The sequence below is a fragment of the Sinocyclocheilus anshuiensis genome, unplaced genomic scaffold (genome assembly GCF_001515605.1).
Source record: "Sinocyclocheilus anshuiensis isolate Anshui unplaced genomic scaffold, SAMN03320099.WGS_v1.1 scaffold1062, whole genome shotgun sequence".
NCBI lineage: Eukaryota > Metazoa > Chordata > Actinopteri > Cypriniformes > Cyprinidae > Sinocyclocheilus > Sinocyclocheilus anshuiensis.
The window spans coordinates 498,418-515,001 of NW_015540895.1; the positions used below are offsets into that span (position 1 = coordinate 498,418).

Below are 16,584 nucleotides of genomic sequence, written 5' to 3' on the forward strand. Positions count from 1 at the left end.
AGGGCTTTCGCCTTGGATAGAGTCGTCCCCAGACCCGTCACTTAAACAGTACCTAGCTGGCACAGGAGAGGGTGGTTGGATGTCCAGCTTTTCTTGTCCAAGTTCCTCAGGAACTGGATCAACTCCATCTCCAGAGAGCTTTTCACTTCCAACAGGCGCAGTGCCAGAGGCTGACGGGTTGAGCTCTGAAGCAATGGCTCTGGTCCCCGGTCTTCTCCTGAGAGCCATGACTGGCTTCATCAGCCCCACAGAAGTGGGATTCTCTCAGCCCTGAAACAAAGAGTTCAAAATTAAAGTAAAAAGTGCCAAATGTAATTAAAATGGGTTTTGGTGAGTATTTATTTACTTGGTGGGTAACTTGGTGACTGTATAAGCAACTGTTTAAAGTTGAACTGATGTAGTCAATATGTCATTGATGTGGTCGATTCAAATCAAAGACATACAAACCATCTATAGAGAAAACATCAACTAACTACTTTATCTACTCAGGATTTTTATCTACCATCAAAAGGAAGGTTTCTCAACAGAAATCCATGTGGCGACATGTATGTGGAATATTCATCATATTAAACCACTTAATTAACAGAATCAAAATCATAATGTATCTGGAAGTGGAAGACAAGTATTTCACTATTAAGGTGCAGTAACATTAATTTTGGCAAAATTTTGTGGGGGAAAAAAATGTCCATTCTCTTTTGTCAATAGAGTAGAGAGGTATGAAGCTCAGCTCACACAGAAGTCGCTTTCAAACCAAGCAGCTTTCTGTTGGTCTTTGTAACCAACTTATACCTGTTGTGAAAAATGCATCGGAAGATCTTTCGTCCTCACATGACATTCCTGATTGCTGTGGATTCCTATTGAAATTATTGGTTGTGAATATTTGCTGAACAACGGTGAATGCATGATTGCACCTTTATGCAGGAAAAATATCTGCCAAATAACCCTAACGACAGAATCATAGGCCTATAAAATAAACACAATGTAAAATACAATTTCATGGCCAGTAAATTGTACATTTTCTACATTTGACAGGTCCAAAAGTTAATTTTGGTCCCTTAGTGCAACATACTAACCAAATGTGCAACATATACCAATAGTCTTGGAGAGTTAAAGGAATTCTCAAGATGTATGCATCCAATATTTCGGACAAGACAATATGCATTGGAATAAAGTGTGCTAATATCCAAAAACTGATTAGACAGCATAAAGTCTATATGCAATTTACACCTACACCTTGACTTTGCACTAGTCCCTGAGCTGTATTTAAACCTCTGAGGAAAACAACCTCATCCAAATCAAGTGCAGTATACCACAGCATCAGGGAGACAGATCTGCACAATTCAGCAGGTGTATCAGCAGGAAACATGCTGATATTTTCCTGCACTACAGGGATTTCTCATTGATGAGAGGCATCAGATTCCCAGTGGAAATACGGCCTCCTGCTTTTGATAGTGACTCACTTCATTTGTCCCCTTATACAACACAAGCTTGCTTCAACCACAGATGGACTGATATTTTTAGTTTGAAATCTTAATCATTAACAAGGTTTTATTTATTTCAGGAAAATAGATTTCAGGGTCTATCTACATAAGGCCCAAAGAGCAGCATGAGGGCAGTGGAATCAAACTCGAACTTGAAAACAAACTTTTAAGCATGGCTTAAGTGTCCAAATACTTTTGTAGGCCATCGTATTACTAAACATATACGCATGGAGATTCAGGGATAGCAGTACAATATTTTTCAACTGTTGTTAAAATCAGTTTGCTAATCTACCTGCATTTAATGTGGTTTATATAAAGTTGGAAAATAAATTGATTCTTATTCCTCATAAATTAGCCAACTCACAGTTTGCAACTTCAGAGAAACTGTGGAAATTGGCCCAGACCTTATAAGAAAAAAACAGCAAGCCTAAGCTGAAAATGTGGTCTTGGTCAAAGCATGTAATCAAACACATTAGTATCGCTATTAGATCAGCAAGCAACTTCTAACTGGCCGATATACCTGTCTTCCTCAATGTTCCTTCATGTTCAGTTACAATCAATGAATTTGTAGAGAGGGTTTTTTTCATTTGGTCTAGAGAGCTTTCTTACTCAGCAATGCAGAAATGTGCCTTTATTTCCTTTTATGTGCAGAAGCTCATTTAATAAAATAGGTTTGAAATAAGACATTTTCAGTATCTGAATGCACTAAAACTTAGATTTAAATAGATTATGTTCATTAATGTCACTTGAACTACAAGCAGTGTTCCCACATCTTTTGCCCATAAATCTCAATGACATCTCCAGGGCTTCACACACATTTTGAACAATGTATTTCTATGCTTTTTCTATTACATTTTAGATTATTCATGATTATTGGATAATTTTCAAGACAATTAAATATTTTAGAGCAAAAAATACATATAAAAATATGTTCACATTTCAATGACTTGGGACTTCCATGACTTTTCCGGGACTTGAAAATCACAATGTCTCTCTCACACACACCCACACACACACACACACACACACACACTAACTGATATTTCCAGGTTTTACAAGCTTTTTAACCCATTCATGATAAGGACAAAATTTATACTGTCCTCAAATTGAGCAATTTCTAACTATAATATTTTAGATATTAAATATTTTAGAGCTGAACATAACTTGAAAATATATAATCGCCATGACTTTCTAAGATTAGGTCCACAACTTTTCCAGACCTAGAAACCATATTTAAAATTACATCTCCATATTTTTTTATTACTTTTTGCTCAGATGTATACAGTAAATAATTGGTTAAAATAAACAGATGGTTAAAAGACTGGTTAAAAAAAGAACAATACAAGGATGTGCTCACTGCTCACATCTGACAAAGTAAATGGCCTGGTAAAGGACAATTACACAAATGCAGAATCTGTCAGACTGAAATTTAAAGGTGCAAGTACAACCTCAAGACCCGCGGGGAGTTGCTGTCTCATCTAAATGTAAATGCTTTTGTCTGGACACTTCCCTACTGAAAAAAAAAAACTTAAACCAGCCTAAGCTAGTATAAGAACTACAGCTTTGTTGGCCTTAGATGGTTTAAACTGATTTCAATCCTGGCCAAGCTGGTGTTGAGCTGTATTTGTTGGTCAGCAAGCTGGTCTCTAAGTATAACCAGTGTGGCCAAAACCATATAAGTGTCCAAAAACTCCTCTAAAGCAGCCAATAGACCATGAAAGCAGTTTATACTGGTTTAAGCTGTTTTCCAGCATGGCTGTATGGTCAGAAAGCACCTCAGGTTTATCTAAATGCATTTGTGACCCTGGACCACAAAACCAGTCAAAAGTAGCACGGGTATATTTGTAGCAATAACCAACAATACATCGTATGGGTCAAAATGATCCATTTTCCTTTTATGCCAAAAATCATTAGGGCATTACGTAAAAGCATGTTCCATGAAGATATTTTGTAAATTTCCTATCGTAAATATATCAAAACTTCATTTTTGATTAGTAATATGCATTGCGAAGAACTTAATTTAAATATTCTAATTCTAAATATTTAGATGTTTTTGCGCCCTCAGATTCCAGATATTCAAAAAGTTGTATCTCGGCCAAATATTGCCCAATCCTAACAAACCATACATCAATGGAAAGCTTATCTGTTCAGCTTTCAGATAATGTATAGCTAAATCTAGAAAATTGACCCTTGACTGGTTTTGTGGTCCAGGGTCACATTTGTGCAGCCATTGCCCTATATAACAGCTTCACAAAACATTATTTCAATTCTGAATTTTAAATATGTTGAAAAGTTTCTAAATGAACCTCCTTAATTCAGCACCAAATAAGCCGAATTTCCAGCGGTTCTGACGTCACAGTCAATTCTTCCAGCGGTCTCGAGACTGATTTACTGCAACATCCATCGACCCGGACTCCTCACAGCCCAAATGAAATCACAAACACTGCTCCTAATCCCTAAAATCGAGGACAAAATACTCTTGTTTCCGCACATCACATCACAAGAAACGTTTGCCCAGAGAATAGGAAGATACGTCGCCGTTTCAGCGTCATGGAGACGCTTAAAACCTGCACTCACAACGACAATAACATGTGGCGATGAGCATTAGCATGTGTATTTAGTCTTTCTAGAGCAGTTAATATTTAACTGGCTACAACAGAAACGGCTAACATATACTTTAATACCGACGATAAACGAACAAGTGCTTACCCGAGCCAATTCGGCGTTGCTCAGCCAAACAGATATTTGTCGTTGTATTGCTCAGACATTTAGAGAGCAAATGTTAGGACAGGTCTTTGATGAAGCACAGATGCTGAGGAACGTGGATGTAGCTATACACAGCATCCCGGGACAGCGAGGCGCTTTATGAGTTTTTTTTAAAGAGACAGTCAAACATCACAGCAACGAGTACTAGCAAATTAATAATTTATATTATTCCTCAACTACAAAGAACAATTGTCTTGATCAATCAAATATAGTGACTATTAAATAGGAAGAGAAATGTAATTGTGTGCATACTACATGTATACACTGCATACTGCATACATTATAAATCAGTATGTAGTACGCAAAACAATAAAATCCCGGCTGTGTTTGAAACCAACCTTATACCCTTATATAGCCTAGTGCACTTCGAGGGGACAGCCATTTGTCTGTAGTGGACATTATGTGCACTCATTCAATCCCATAATTCACCTCAAAAACGAGTGTAGCTAAAGGCTACCCATGCACTGTATGCGCCAAGCCAAATGAATTCCTGCGTCTCTGCAAAAGATGCCATCTTCTGGCGCACTTTGTTTCTGAATTCGCTCACTTATTATATCACTTATTCATTGAACTATAGTGGACTAATGTAAGGAAGAGTGAAAGAAGGTATGATTTCAGATACAGTCGTAGTATGTTGTCACATGAATGTTGTTTCCATATGAAATCAGCTAGTCTGGTGTGATATCGTGTAAATTCCTTAAAATAATATAATCTTATTAAGGTAAACCCCATGCTGAAACTTACTCAGTGCAACCCACACCGTGCATGGGTATTTTTTAACTACTAGCCACTGAGTATACATTGGTTGCAGGGTTGCCAGTTTTCACAACAAAACTAGCCCAAAACTAGGGGGTCCCCCGGTAATAATCGCATTGCAGGGGCTAAATATCAAGTTATTGGGGTGGCTTCAACCCGCAGACATGAAAAACAACCCGTGGCAACAGTGTTAAAGTAGCCCAATTCTTGGCAACACTGATTGGCTGTACACCCGTTATTGCAGTGTATTATGGGATTGAATGATTGCTTTCATGTTATGGTTTTGGACACCACTACAGTGGCTGTTCCTTCAAAGAGTGCACTATATAAGGGTATAGGCGGTGATTTTGGAGAGTGCATGATTTCCTACTTGTTAAAAAGCGATCAAATTGGTGAGATTTTGATGAAATTTTGTAGGTAAAGAGGTATTTTGTCTATTGTCAATATATGGTATAAAGTAGGCTACAGCTCAAAAGTCACTTTCAAACCAAGCATCTTTCTGTTGATACACATGGCGAATTCACATGACGAACTGAACCCAATGTAAAATCTGTAATGAAATCTTTCACCTTCATGCGAAATTACAGACCACAAGGATTCCTATTAAAATGAACATGGTGACTAGTTGGTTGTAGGGGGAGGGACATTGTAGTAAGAATTTGATTGGACAAAATCAGCGTAGTGCAGAATGAGTCATCAAAATTTTGGTCCATTTTCTAGAAGAAAAAAAAAGAAAGACTGTCAACTTTAAATGCATATATATGCTAAAAGCTACTTTTGTCAATGTTTATGAGTACATTAGCATATAGATGACCTCAAGCTAACACACCTGGGGCCAGTTGCATAAAAGGTTTAGACTATAGTCTTACAAGTTAGTCATTCATTTTTTTCTTTAAAGCTGGTCAGCATTTTTTAAATTCAGTTACATAAAAGCATACATTAGTTTAACTTGAATCCCAAGATAAGACTGATTACCCCTTGGCTAACAGCTAGTTGGTCAAACTTATACTTAAGACATTGTCTTAACATAGAGGCTACGTTTATGCAACTGCCCCCTGGTCTAAAAGGCACAAAGATCTAATATTCAAGAACATTATTATTCATATTACACAATGTATTCACTTTGAAGAGCATGTATGTGACTGTGGGCCTTTATTTTGAAGTGTCTGGAAGTCTCGGTGCAGTGTTTTGAGCTTCACTCCCTCATTCCCCTCAGCGACTCCGACATCATGGCGGACGCCGATTCCTGGGGTGAGAATTTCACTCAACTCTACCATTGTTTTTCTTTTCTGACCGTACGAATTTCTATTCATATGTTTTATCTAATCAACTGTCATCATGAATCACGGCTGTCATCAAGTAATCCGTCTAAACGCGCTGTTATTGTCCAGATGCTGATAGTTTCGAGGCCGAGGAGCCTATCAAAAAGGCGGCAGTTCATGACAAATGGGAGGGCGAGGATGAAGACGACGACGTGAAAGTTAGTAGCGAACGCTTTATTTGTCGTTCGCCAATCAGAATTTGTGTTTATTTCTTTAACAATTGATAAGGTGTCTCATCTTTCAAGAAGTTACATTTAGCTAACTCTAGCTAGCTGCTCCTGCTAACTCCAGAGTGTCAAAACAGCGTGGTGTGATGAGCTTTAGCGTATTATGTGTCCAGTTAGTTATTAGCATAGGCGTACACCTGCTGTCGTAAGTTAGGGAATGAAATCATAGTAATTATGTTAATTCCATGCTAAAGCCATGTCTTTAATACCTTTATAGCGTGTAGTTAGTGACTAATTTACTGTAACTTACTTGGCCTTTTCAAAGCAAAATATGACTGTCACCTGTTGCTCATCTCAGATTATCTCACGGTCTCAAAGTAGATTGCCTTCTTCATATTAGGACAGATTGACTTTCTAACTGTGAAATTAATGATCTCCAGTTAATGTTTTATCTTTATGCTACCTATCATCATGAAAATGCTCTAATTTGTGGTTTGAAATTAATTTTCCATGTAGGATAATTGGGATGACGATGAAGAGGAAGAAAAGGAGGAGGAGGAAAAAAAGTCAGGTATATATCAGTGATATGAAATGCATAAATTGGTAGCTGACAAACTGAAAGTTGTTGTGGTTTCCCCCAAAATGTATTTTCTCCTCTTGTAATTACAGTAATCAACATTTGAAATGGGTCAAAAAAAAAGTTAATCAAAGTTGTCCTAAGACAAGAACACATTTTGGTTTTAGGACAACTTTGATTAAAGGTTTTGATCCACTTCAAATGTTGACTAGTGTATTTTTATTTTTTTGTATCAGTTGACTTGTAGTTCTGTGTGTTACAAGTATTTATAATATTTAAGTTTTTTTTTTTTCATTGTTCATAGTTAATTAAGCTGAGGCTATAAAAACTACATGCATAATTATGAGAATTACACTTTTTTTTGTATCAGTTGACTTGTAGTTCTGTGTGTTACAAGTATTTATAATATTTAAGTTTTTTTTTTTTTCATTGTTCATAGTTAATTAAGCTGAGGCTATAAAAACTACATGCATAATTATGAGAATTACACCAAAAATGTAAACAGCTTGAAAATTATGCACATATTAACATGCACATAAATTCACATTCTTCAAAGCAGTTATTTATAAAGCTTCAGCAATGCTTCAAGTTGCAATGTTAAACTTTGAGGTTTTTTTCATATACAGAGGCTAAACCTGCAGAAAAGAAGAAACTCAGTGAGAAAAAAAAAGAAAAGGAAAATGTACAAAGACAAAAACAAGACGAGCTCCTTAAACAAGTGAGTTCGGACATGGCAATATTTAATTTGACCTATTTCTCAGGAAGTTATGCTGAATGTTTTCGAAGTTGTTAAATATTTCGTTTACATTGTGAAACTTTGAAAGCATCGTTTTATTTACAGTATTTTGTAACTCATATTTTTTTCTTTTTTTATATACACTACCGTTCAAAAGTTTGAGGCAAGTACAATTCTTTTTTTTTTTTATTTAATAGTAGTATAATTGTGATTAAAGGATATAACAAGACTTTCACTAAGCATAGCTCTAATTTGTTTAAATAGTTACAGGAGTCAGAAAGCAGCACAGAACTCATACCAGAAGAAGAGCTGGCAGAAAAACTTAGAGTGAAAAAACTACAGGAGGATTCAGACTTGGAACTAGCAAAAGAAGCATTCGGTAAGTGCTTTCTGTTCATCCATATCCATGTTTTTGCCCATTATAGGCCCAAATCATTCACTTTTATTCTCATTTGTAGGTGTAGTATCAAATAATGTTACAGGAATTGATGCGATGAGTCCCTCTACAAAAGAAGACTTCACAGAGTTTGAGCGGTTGCTAAAAGAAAAAATTTCTTCCTATGAGAAGTCAATACATTATTCCAGCTTTTTAGAGACACTGTTTAGGGACCTGTGTCTTTCATGTAAGTTTATTTCATTTTTTAAAGTTCTGTTCTGTCATTCACTATGTGATTTATGTATTACTTTGACATTTTGTATCCGTTTTGCAGTGGAAGTTGAGGACTTGAAGAAAATTAGCAACTCACTAACAGTGTTACTAAGTGAAAAGCAGAGGCAAGAAAAGGTATGAAATTAATTTCTAGGGATAGTTCACCCGAAAATTTTAATTGGCAGAAAATGTACTCATCCTTTGGGCATCTAAAATGTAGATGAGTTGGTTTCTTCATCTGAACAGATTTGGTAATATTTAGCATTTCATCACTTGCTCAGCAATGGATGCTCTGCAGTGAATGGGTGCCGTCAGAATGAGAGTCCAAACAGCTGATAAAAACATCACAATAATCCACAAGTAATCCACACCACTCCAGTCCATCAGTTAACATTTTGTGAAGCCAAAAGCTTTGTGTTTGTACGAAACATTCATCATGATGTTTTTAGCTTCTGGCTAAAATATAAGTGCTCCGTGTTGTTCCTTTTTCCAGAAATATGCACATATCAAGCACCGTTTACAAGCAAAAACAGCTCTAAACAAATATGTGGGTGGATTTTGTTTGTGAGAAAACAACAGGGGATGGACTTTCTCACTGGAGGAAGCATTATTATTAATTATAGACTCGTATTTTAACCGGAAGCATCAGTTTAAAAGTTAAAAACGCCTTAATAACTGATACGTTTTTTTATAAACATGCACCTTTTCTCTTCACAAGATGTTAACTGATGGACTGGAGTGGTGTGGATTACTTGTGGATTATTGTGATGTTTTTATCAGCTGTTTGGGCTCTCGTTCTGACGGCACCCATTCACTGCAGAGGATCCATTGCTGAGCAAGTGATGGAATGCTACATTTCTCCAAATCTGTTCTAAACTCATCTACATCTTGGGTGGCCTGAGGATGAATAAATTTTTTTTTTTTTAGCAAATGCAATTTTTTGGGTAAAACATTCTTTCAATAGCAAACAATTACTAGCTTTTTTGCAATGTTTTATTTTTTTAATGTAAAATTCTCCTGTTTTGTTCACTCCTATATACCATACCATATGCACCATTATTTAATTTAATTTTTTTGGTCCTAAATATCATTTTCTTTTTATTCAATAGGCAAACAAAGGTAAAAAGAAAAAGAAGGGAGTTTTACCAGGAGGAGGTTTAAAAGCCACAATGAAAGATGATCTTGCAGACTACGGGGAGTTCGGCGGCGGTTATGCACAAGACTACGAGGATTTTATGTGACCAAGGCTTAACCCATTGCTAGCGTTTGCTGATTGCTGAACCACACACCTTAACAGCATGACCTTACCCCACAGTCAGGCCCAGTACCAGAACCATGCTAGAAAACTCTGAACGCCATCCCACACAATGCACACTCTCCCCTCAAAGAGGTTCATGCAGAGAATCAGTTCACTGCGGTATTTTTCTCTAGTCTGTGAACTTAGCTCAATGTTTGTCGGTATAATAAACCCGATAAAACAGGGTCCTTCTCACAAATGTGAATCTGCAGTATCGATTAATCGTCACGGTCCAGGCAACAAAGAGTGTTATTGTTCGGTAACTGCTATTTCTTGGAAATAAATGACATTCTATGCAAATTTCAGTCCGGATTGATCTGTCGTTGGATCCGCTTTGGCTGGTATCCTTTTGCAACCAGGCCGAATAACTCAATCTGTACAACCTGAAGTGGTGATATGGCAGTCACATGGTTTATGAATCATGTCTTCAATCAGACATTTCATTTTTTGTTCGTAGATGATAGCGAGCTCATTTGTTTAGATAAGTAAATCTATAGTGTAGAGTACTGAAGTATTGAAAATAACACCTTTATGTTTGTAGCTCGTAATGCATTTCATGAAAAGTCTATGACCAAAAGTATCACTCTAAATCAGGGGTGCCCAAACTCGGTCCTGGAGGGCCGGTGTCCTGCAGAGTTTAGCTCCAACCCCAATCAAACACACCTGAACCAGCTAATCAAGCTCTTATAGGCATACTAGAAACTTACCAGCAGGTGTGTTGAGGCAAGTTGGAGCTAAACTCTGCAGGACACCGACCCTCCAGGACTGAGTTTGGGCACCCCTGCTCTAAATGAACCGTTTTAAAGATACATTGCAGAGTTATTAGGATTACCTCAATTTTTGCAGAGCGAAATCTGTGCATTTTTACAAATATAACTCATGTTTTCAATGCAGCACATTATGCAGTTACTCATTTAACCTCAATCATGCCAGCAGTGAATGAGTGTGATCTCACATGCGATCTGCTGATGTATAAGGGACTGAATGTGACGTAGGGTCGTTTGGCTTTCCATTTTCTCGACAACTTACACTGATAGTCATGCTTCAAAGAGACTTGCGATCAGCAAAGCCGGTGATAGGACTGCACTGTTTTATAAAGATCTAATTTAATAAAAGTTGCTAAAATCCATTGTTTGTCTTTTGCTTTTTATATTGTTTTTTTATCTTAGCTGACGAATGAATTATAATTGTGTTAATTGACAGAATGGAATACTGTCGATCTGATTTAAAGGGACAGTTCACCCAAAAATGAAAATAATCATTTAGTCACCCTTAAGTTGTTCCAAACCTGTATGAGTTTCTTCTGTTGAGTACAAAAGAAGATATTTTGAAGAATGTGTGTAACCAAAGAGTTGACGGAAACCATTGGCTTCTATAGTATTTTTTTTTCTCTCCATACAATGGAACTCAATGGCTACCGTCAACTTGAGGTTGAGTAAATGACAGAATTTTGGGAAAAATTCAAAAATGTTTTTTCATGTTACAGATCTTATCGTGGACGATTCATCCATATGTCGTTTTTTTTTACTACAGACTTCTCTCTCTGGTGACATGCTGGACTTCTTCAGTCATTTAGTTGACTTAAACAGTCCCACCAGGATTTCGTGAGACTTTTTTTTCATGATTTTTTTGTGGCCTAAAATGACTGAATTTGCTACGGCTTTTCTAAAACAAATTACAGTGATATTTGTGGCATTTTTTCCTGTTGTTTCGCAGTAAAGACAATGCTGCATAAAAGCCAGAATAAATTATGCCTGCTTTGACCTTATTCCATGGTATCAAAGTATACAATCACAGATGCTGTGTAAATGCATTTATGCCACCTCTGAGCAGCATTAAACAGTCCGTGTAAAGAAACAACTATTACCGCAAATCTTTTCACCCTGATTTTTTGTCAGAAAAATTGTTAAAAAAGACAAAAATGCTATCTGCTGCAAATAATGTGGAGTTTGCTTGATTTTGCATTCAGTTCTGCATCACAGAACCACAAAATCCTGTTTTAAACCCTGCCCACAATCGACCGCAAGCTCACATCTCAAAATCAAATCAACAACCAAAAAATAGAATCAAGTCCTCACCTTTCATTTTTCATTATCCATTACCCTAAGACAGTGGTTCCCAATCCTGATCCCGGAGAACCCCCAACACTGCACGTTTTTGGTGTCTCTCTTATCTGACGCTCACATTTGAGGTCTTGGAGCAGGGGTGTCCAAACTCGGTCCTGGAGGGCCGATGTCCTGTAGAGTTTTGCTCCAACTTGCCTCAACACACCTGCCTGGAAGTTTCTAGTATGCCTAGTAAGACCTTGATTAGCTGGTTCAGGTGTGTTTGATTAGGGTTGGAGCTAAACTCTGCAGGACAGCGGCCCTCCAGGACTGAGTTTGGGCACCCCTGTCTTGGAGTCTTCACTAATGAGCTGATGAGTTGAAACAGGTGTGTTTGAATAGGGAGACATCTAAAATGTGCAGTGTTGGGGGTTCTCCAGGACCAGGATTGGGAACCACTGCCCTAAGATATGCTTCACAATATGGAAGAAAAGATCTGTGGCTACTTCCGTGACTTCAAAGTCAAAATAAAAGAGTTTGACCACGTTTATTTCCTTAATTTAACATTTATTGAATCATGAAAAACAGTAGTCTGTTTATGACACGTGGTTCAAAAATAAGAGAGCTTGGTGAAATTAGCCAAAATGCAAAGGCATATTGGAGGCGATGCAAAAAGTGACATTTTTACTATTATAAACTGTCACAAAAACAAAAATTTTCCTTACTTAAAATATTTAAATAATAATCAAAGATCTATTTTAAATGTTTTTTTTCCAAGAATGTTTTTTCTTGATTTTTTTTTTTTTTTTCCAAAAAATGTTTTATTCGTTACATTAGGACAGTTGTACCATCCTGACATTTTTTACCTTTTTACCTGTGTATGTATATGTATAAGTCCATTTCATTGACTCTTATTCTTTGCAAGAATTTATCACTGATACATAATTCACAATAAGACTAGGAATTTGTATTAAGAAGGTAAATATGGTCCTCTTTTATTGTACTTTGCATTCATTTAACCAGAAAAAATAATGTAAAAAAAAAAAAAATTTTTTATCATCTAATATTTTATCTACAGTAGACGTTCATTAAGGATAAAGCGGTCAAGGGTATGACCTTTGAGACTGTTTGAAGAACCGTTCTGTTCTGAAAACTATAATCCAGACTGAAAGCAGCGTTTTATTGCGTACCAGCTTATGAAAAAGTCGCACACAATTCTTCTCAGATAACCTGCCAGTGTCCTAATCTTGTCCTTGTTGCTCATGGCTGATTATCTCGATCACACCGTGAATTGCACTCCCTGCTACTGGTCATGTGACCTGTGCACAAAGGGTCCAGTCTTCACTTGGTCCAACTTATTGGTTTTCAGACAAAAAGAAAACAACAAAGTGATAGTAAAGATAAGACTTGGAGATAATTAACTGCAAATCCAGACTCAACAAACGTAACACTCCATCATCCATTGGTTGTGAAGAAGGGAGGAGGTTTGTTGCTGTGAAGTTGAATGATTTGAGTGTGAGTGGATGTAAAATGTGGTCTCGGTTGTGAGGACTGTTATATAAAAGGCGACCCATCTCAGTAACGTGAAGTCCAACCATGAGTCCATGCGTCTTCTCAATCTTGGTGATTTTGTGGCCAGTAATGGTTGTGGAGATGTCCACCTTGGAGGGCCAGCAGATCCTCCAAGCCTTGCACTGTCCGCCCTGTGAACGCATCCATTGTTCCCCTCGTCGAGCGCTGAAACTCCAGTGTCAGGGTGGAATCACCACTGGGATCTGCGGTTGTTGTCCAGCCTGTGCTAAACTCGCGGGAGAACGCTGTGGAGGCACCTGGGACTACCTGGGGAAATGCGATGAAGGGCTGGTTTGCATTTACCCAGAAGAAACAGGTGGAAACCCAGAAGCACAACGCAAGGGAACCTGCAAATCAGGTACCACTGAAGCTGGAGATGTCAAGTTAATCTGTCTAGATCAGGGGTGCCCAAACTCGGTCCTGGAGGGCCGGTGTCCTGCAGAGTTGTTATTTAGAATCTGAGTCTAAATAAAGGTTCTTTATTGGCTTCTATGGTTCCATGAAGAACTTTGGAATCTTTTCATTCCACAAAAGGTTCTTTATATTAGGAAACGTTTCTTTAGATTATTAAAATGTTCTTCACCCTTTTTTTTTTTGTTTTAACTGTTCGCTAAAAGCTTGAGGAACCAAAAATGGTTCTTCTATGGCATCGCTGCGAAAACCCTGGTTTGGAATCTTTATTTTTAAGAGTGTAAAGTGCAAAGTTAGTTACTGAACTCAGGGTTCTCATGATCATGGAAAAACATGGGGATATCAGGGAATAGCAGATCTGAAAAGTCATTAAAATAAATAATATTCTCAAGGAAAAAAAATTCTATAGTACATTTCTAAATTTAGTATTTAATTTAATTACAAAAAAATGCTTTTTGGTTGTATTAGCCCCCTTCTTTTTTAGACTTTTAATTTTGTTAAAAGCTTCTGCATTAACGAGTGGACCAGTCTTTGAAATATGTTCATCAGAATGAAACCTACAGAAAGACAATCATCACTGCAACACTCCATCGATTTGGGCTTTATGGCAGTGTGGCAAGACTTAATCCTCTCTTCAGTGTAGACACATGAAAACACGCTTAGAATTTGCAAAAAAAGCACCTAAAGGACCCTCAGACTGTGAGAAATGGTATTCTCTGGTCTGATGAACCTCAATTCTATGACAGATAATTGCCAAATTATGATGAGAAAAGCTTTTCCGCATCAAACAAAAAAGACTTGAGGCTGTAAAGGTGCTTCAGCTAAATATTTAGTTAATGCAATGTACTTATTTCAGTTTTTTTAATTTTTTTATTAATTTACGAAGTTGTGACTATTCTGTTTTTGCTTTGTCAATATGGTGTATGGAGTGTAGATTGAGTTGGAAAAAAAGTAATTTAAAGCAGTTTAACATAAGGCATCAACATTATATATATATAATTATTTCAATATTCCTTCAACAGAATAACTCTGAGGGATTCTTTGTGTGTTTGGCTCCTGCCTGTCCAACTGCAGCAAACTGATTCTACATTTTAAGAAGAATCCAAATAATGTAATCCAGTTCTAAAATGTAGCATAAAAGGCAGCTATTTTTATTAACGCATTTCATGCACTATTTAAAAAAAATTAATGCTGTGAAATTACTCGCATTATTGTTGTGCAGCTTTTGTTATACCATCTAAAACACAATGTTTCTGTCAGTAAAACATGCTAAAACCATGTTAAAACTGCATTTCCATGGCTACTAATAATAGATTTGTCCTTTTTTTTTAATGATAAATTCTGATATTTGTTTGTGCAAATGTTAAATGAATAAAAAACACTTTTTTTATATAATGGACTAATAAAGTCAAGCTGACCCCTTCAGCGTAAACACATTCCCACTCCTGTCAGGCCTGTTACTGAATAACAATGTGTTTATGAGCCTGCAATTAGACGTCCATCCATGAGCCAGAACAAAGCCCTGATCCATAATAGATCAACCGGTCTACAATTCTTTTGATGTCTGGCTCATATGAAACTGCATACAGGAAAGAAAGAGTTTATTCTGATAAACGTGTTGGCATAAAATACTGTTTATAATATGCCTCCAAACATGCAACAAATAAGCATTTTATTAATTTTTTAAATATTGTATAACTCATCTTTTTCTTAGTTATGCCAACAGTGATTTTAATATATGCATAAATGCATTTAACTTATTTTATGCAAGAAAAGTAAGTTATTATATGGCCACCACTTTTGCATTATTGACACACTATTTTCCTATTTAATACCGTAAAGCTGCTTTGACACAATCTGCTGCATTGTTAAAAGCGCTATATAAATAAAGGTGACAAAGTAAATTAAATTTTTAATTTTAAAAAGTATTTAAAAAATATATATATATATTAAAAAAAAAGTCTACGGTTCACACAAATCAGTCTCCACTTCTCAAGATGAAAAACACGCCGCTTTTGTTATCAGTAATATATCACTGCTTTTGTTGTGGACTGATAAAAACAATGGCCAGACAAAACGTTCAGTGCGCCAAGAGCCATAAACTAGAACAACAGCCAATTTTTCACTCTGCCCTTAAGAAACACACTGTAACATTGTTGCATTTATTTATTTAAATAATTTCACAATTCGGATCCTCTGGATTATTCAAGTTAGAGACATTTATGCAATATCAAGACTAATTTTCATTACAGTTTTAAAGATACTGACCACCATAGCATGGGTCTTCTGCATAGTTGACGTAATCTAGACACAGTACGGTAGTCTAAGAACGTGTGAACTTGCCCCAAAACTGAAAAATATCTAATATAAAAGCACACAGATCTCCCTACATGATTATTTTTAATATAAGCAGCAATTTTGCCAATGTCTAAGTTGAAAAGGCAGGTAAAAACAGCGCTTTGTCTTGATCATTTGGTTGTAACGAATGTAGTGAACCCATAATTGAGAAAGTAAAAACAGACTACATGCTAACATGTAACATTCTTGGTGCTCGGCTGCATCTGCTAACATTAGTGCTCATACTGCAGTGTGTTTATGCAAATCTAAATAAAATAGCGTGTAAAAACCAAGGAATGTCGTGTTGAGTTGAAGAAAATCGTTCCTGAGTCTATTTTTTCCCTCTTGCATGATAGTCTTTGTGAGTTAAAGGCACTTTGGACGTAAGCGTTTATGTGATGTGTGCGATCTGGGTCACCGGAACATTCTGTGCCAGAACGACTGAAAAGCAGACGAGTTGAAGGCACC

At 36.7% G+C, this 16,584-nt stretch overlaps 3 protein-coding genes across 5 annotated transcripts in view; 2 read left to right on the forward strand and 1 right to left on the reverse strand.

Moving 5' to 3' along the window:
• Nucleotides 1-11,858, reverse strand: part of LOC107688937 (amyloid beta A4 precursor protein-binding family A member 2-like) — a 27,612-nt gene extending 15,754 nt beyond the window's left edge. Inside the window, exons 1-2 of one of the 2 annotated variants that reach the window (XM_016486779.1) lie at nucleotides 11,830-11,858; nucleotides 1-270 (exon numbers count right to left, since the gene is read on the reverse strand). The exon at nucleotides 1-270 is cut by the window's left edge and continues 1,323 nt beyond it. In XM_016486779.1, the coding sequence (XP_016342265.1) occupies nucleotides 1-240 (240 nt within the window). In that variant the 5' untranslated portion in view covers nucleotides 241-270; nucleotides 11,830-11,858. Of the gene's footprint in view, nucleotides 271-4,190; nucleotides 4,313-11,829 lie in introns of those variants that run through there. The other variant, XM_016486780.1, reaches the window with a different exon arrangement.
• On the forward strand, nucleotides 6,154-10,340 carry LOC107688938 (eukaryotic translation initiation factor 3 subunit J-A). Of its 2 annotated transcripts, XM_016486782.1 has the most exons (9): nucleotides 6,154-6,254; nucleotides 6,395-6,483; nucleotides 7,009-7,063; nucleotides 7,696-7,787; nucleotides 7,963-7,968; nucleotides 8,070-8,184; nucleotides 8,264-8,428; nucleotides 8,516-8,589; nucleotides 9,564-10,340. In XM_016486782.1, the coding sequence occupies exons 1-9, from the start codon at nucleotides 6,233-6,235 to the stop codon at nucleotides 9,693-9,695; spliced, it is 750 nt and encodes a 249-aa protein (XP_016342268.1). In that variant the 5' UTR covers nucleotides 6,154-6,232; the 3' UTR covers nucleotides 9,696-10,340. The 2 variants fall into 2 exon arrangements, with proteins under 2 accessions (XP_016342268.1, XP_016342269.1); XM_016486783.1 differs by lacking the exon at nucleotides 7,963-7,968.
• Nucleotides 11,859-12,896: 1,038 nt separating the features above from the next.
• Nucleotides 12,897-13,830, forward strand: LOC107688943 (cysteine-rich motor neuron 1 protein-like). The gene has a single exon (XM_016486787.1). It carries the CDS (start codon nucleotides 13,393-13,395, stop codon nucleotides 13,828-13,830), a length of 438 nt encoding a protein of 145 aa, XP_016342273.1. The 5' UTR covers nucleotides 12,897-13,392.
• Nucleotides 13,831-16,584: the final 2,754 nt, after the last annotated feature.

Coding starts and splice junctions, on each gene's coding strand:
- LOC107688938 (XM_016486782.1), top strand. CDS start 6,233: ATGGCGGACGCCGATTCCTGGG. Junction 8,185..8,263: donor ACTAGCAAAAGAAGCATTCG/GTAAGTGCTTTC, acceptor TCTCATTTGTAG/GTGTAGTATCAAATAATGTT. Junction 8,590..9,563: donor AAAAGCAGAGGCAAGAAAAG/GTATGAAATTAA, acceptor TTTATTCAATAG/GCAAACAAAGGTAAAAAGAA.
- LOC107688943 (XM_016486787.1), top strand. CDS start 13,393: ATGAGTCCATGCGTCTTCTCAATCTTGGTGATTTTGTGGCCAGTAATG.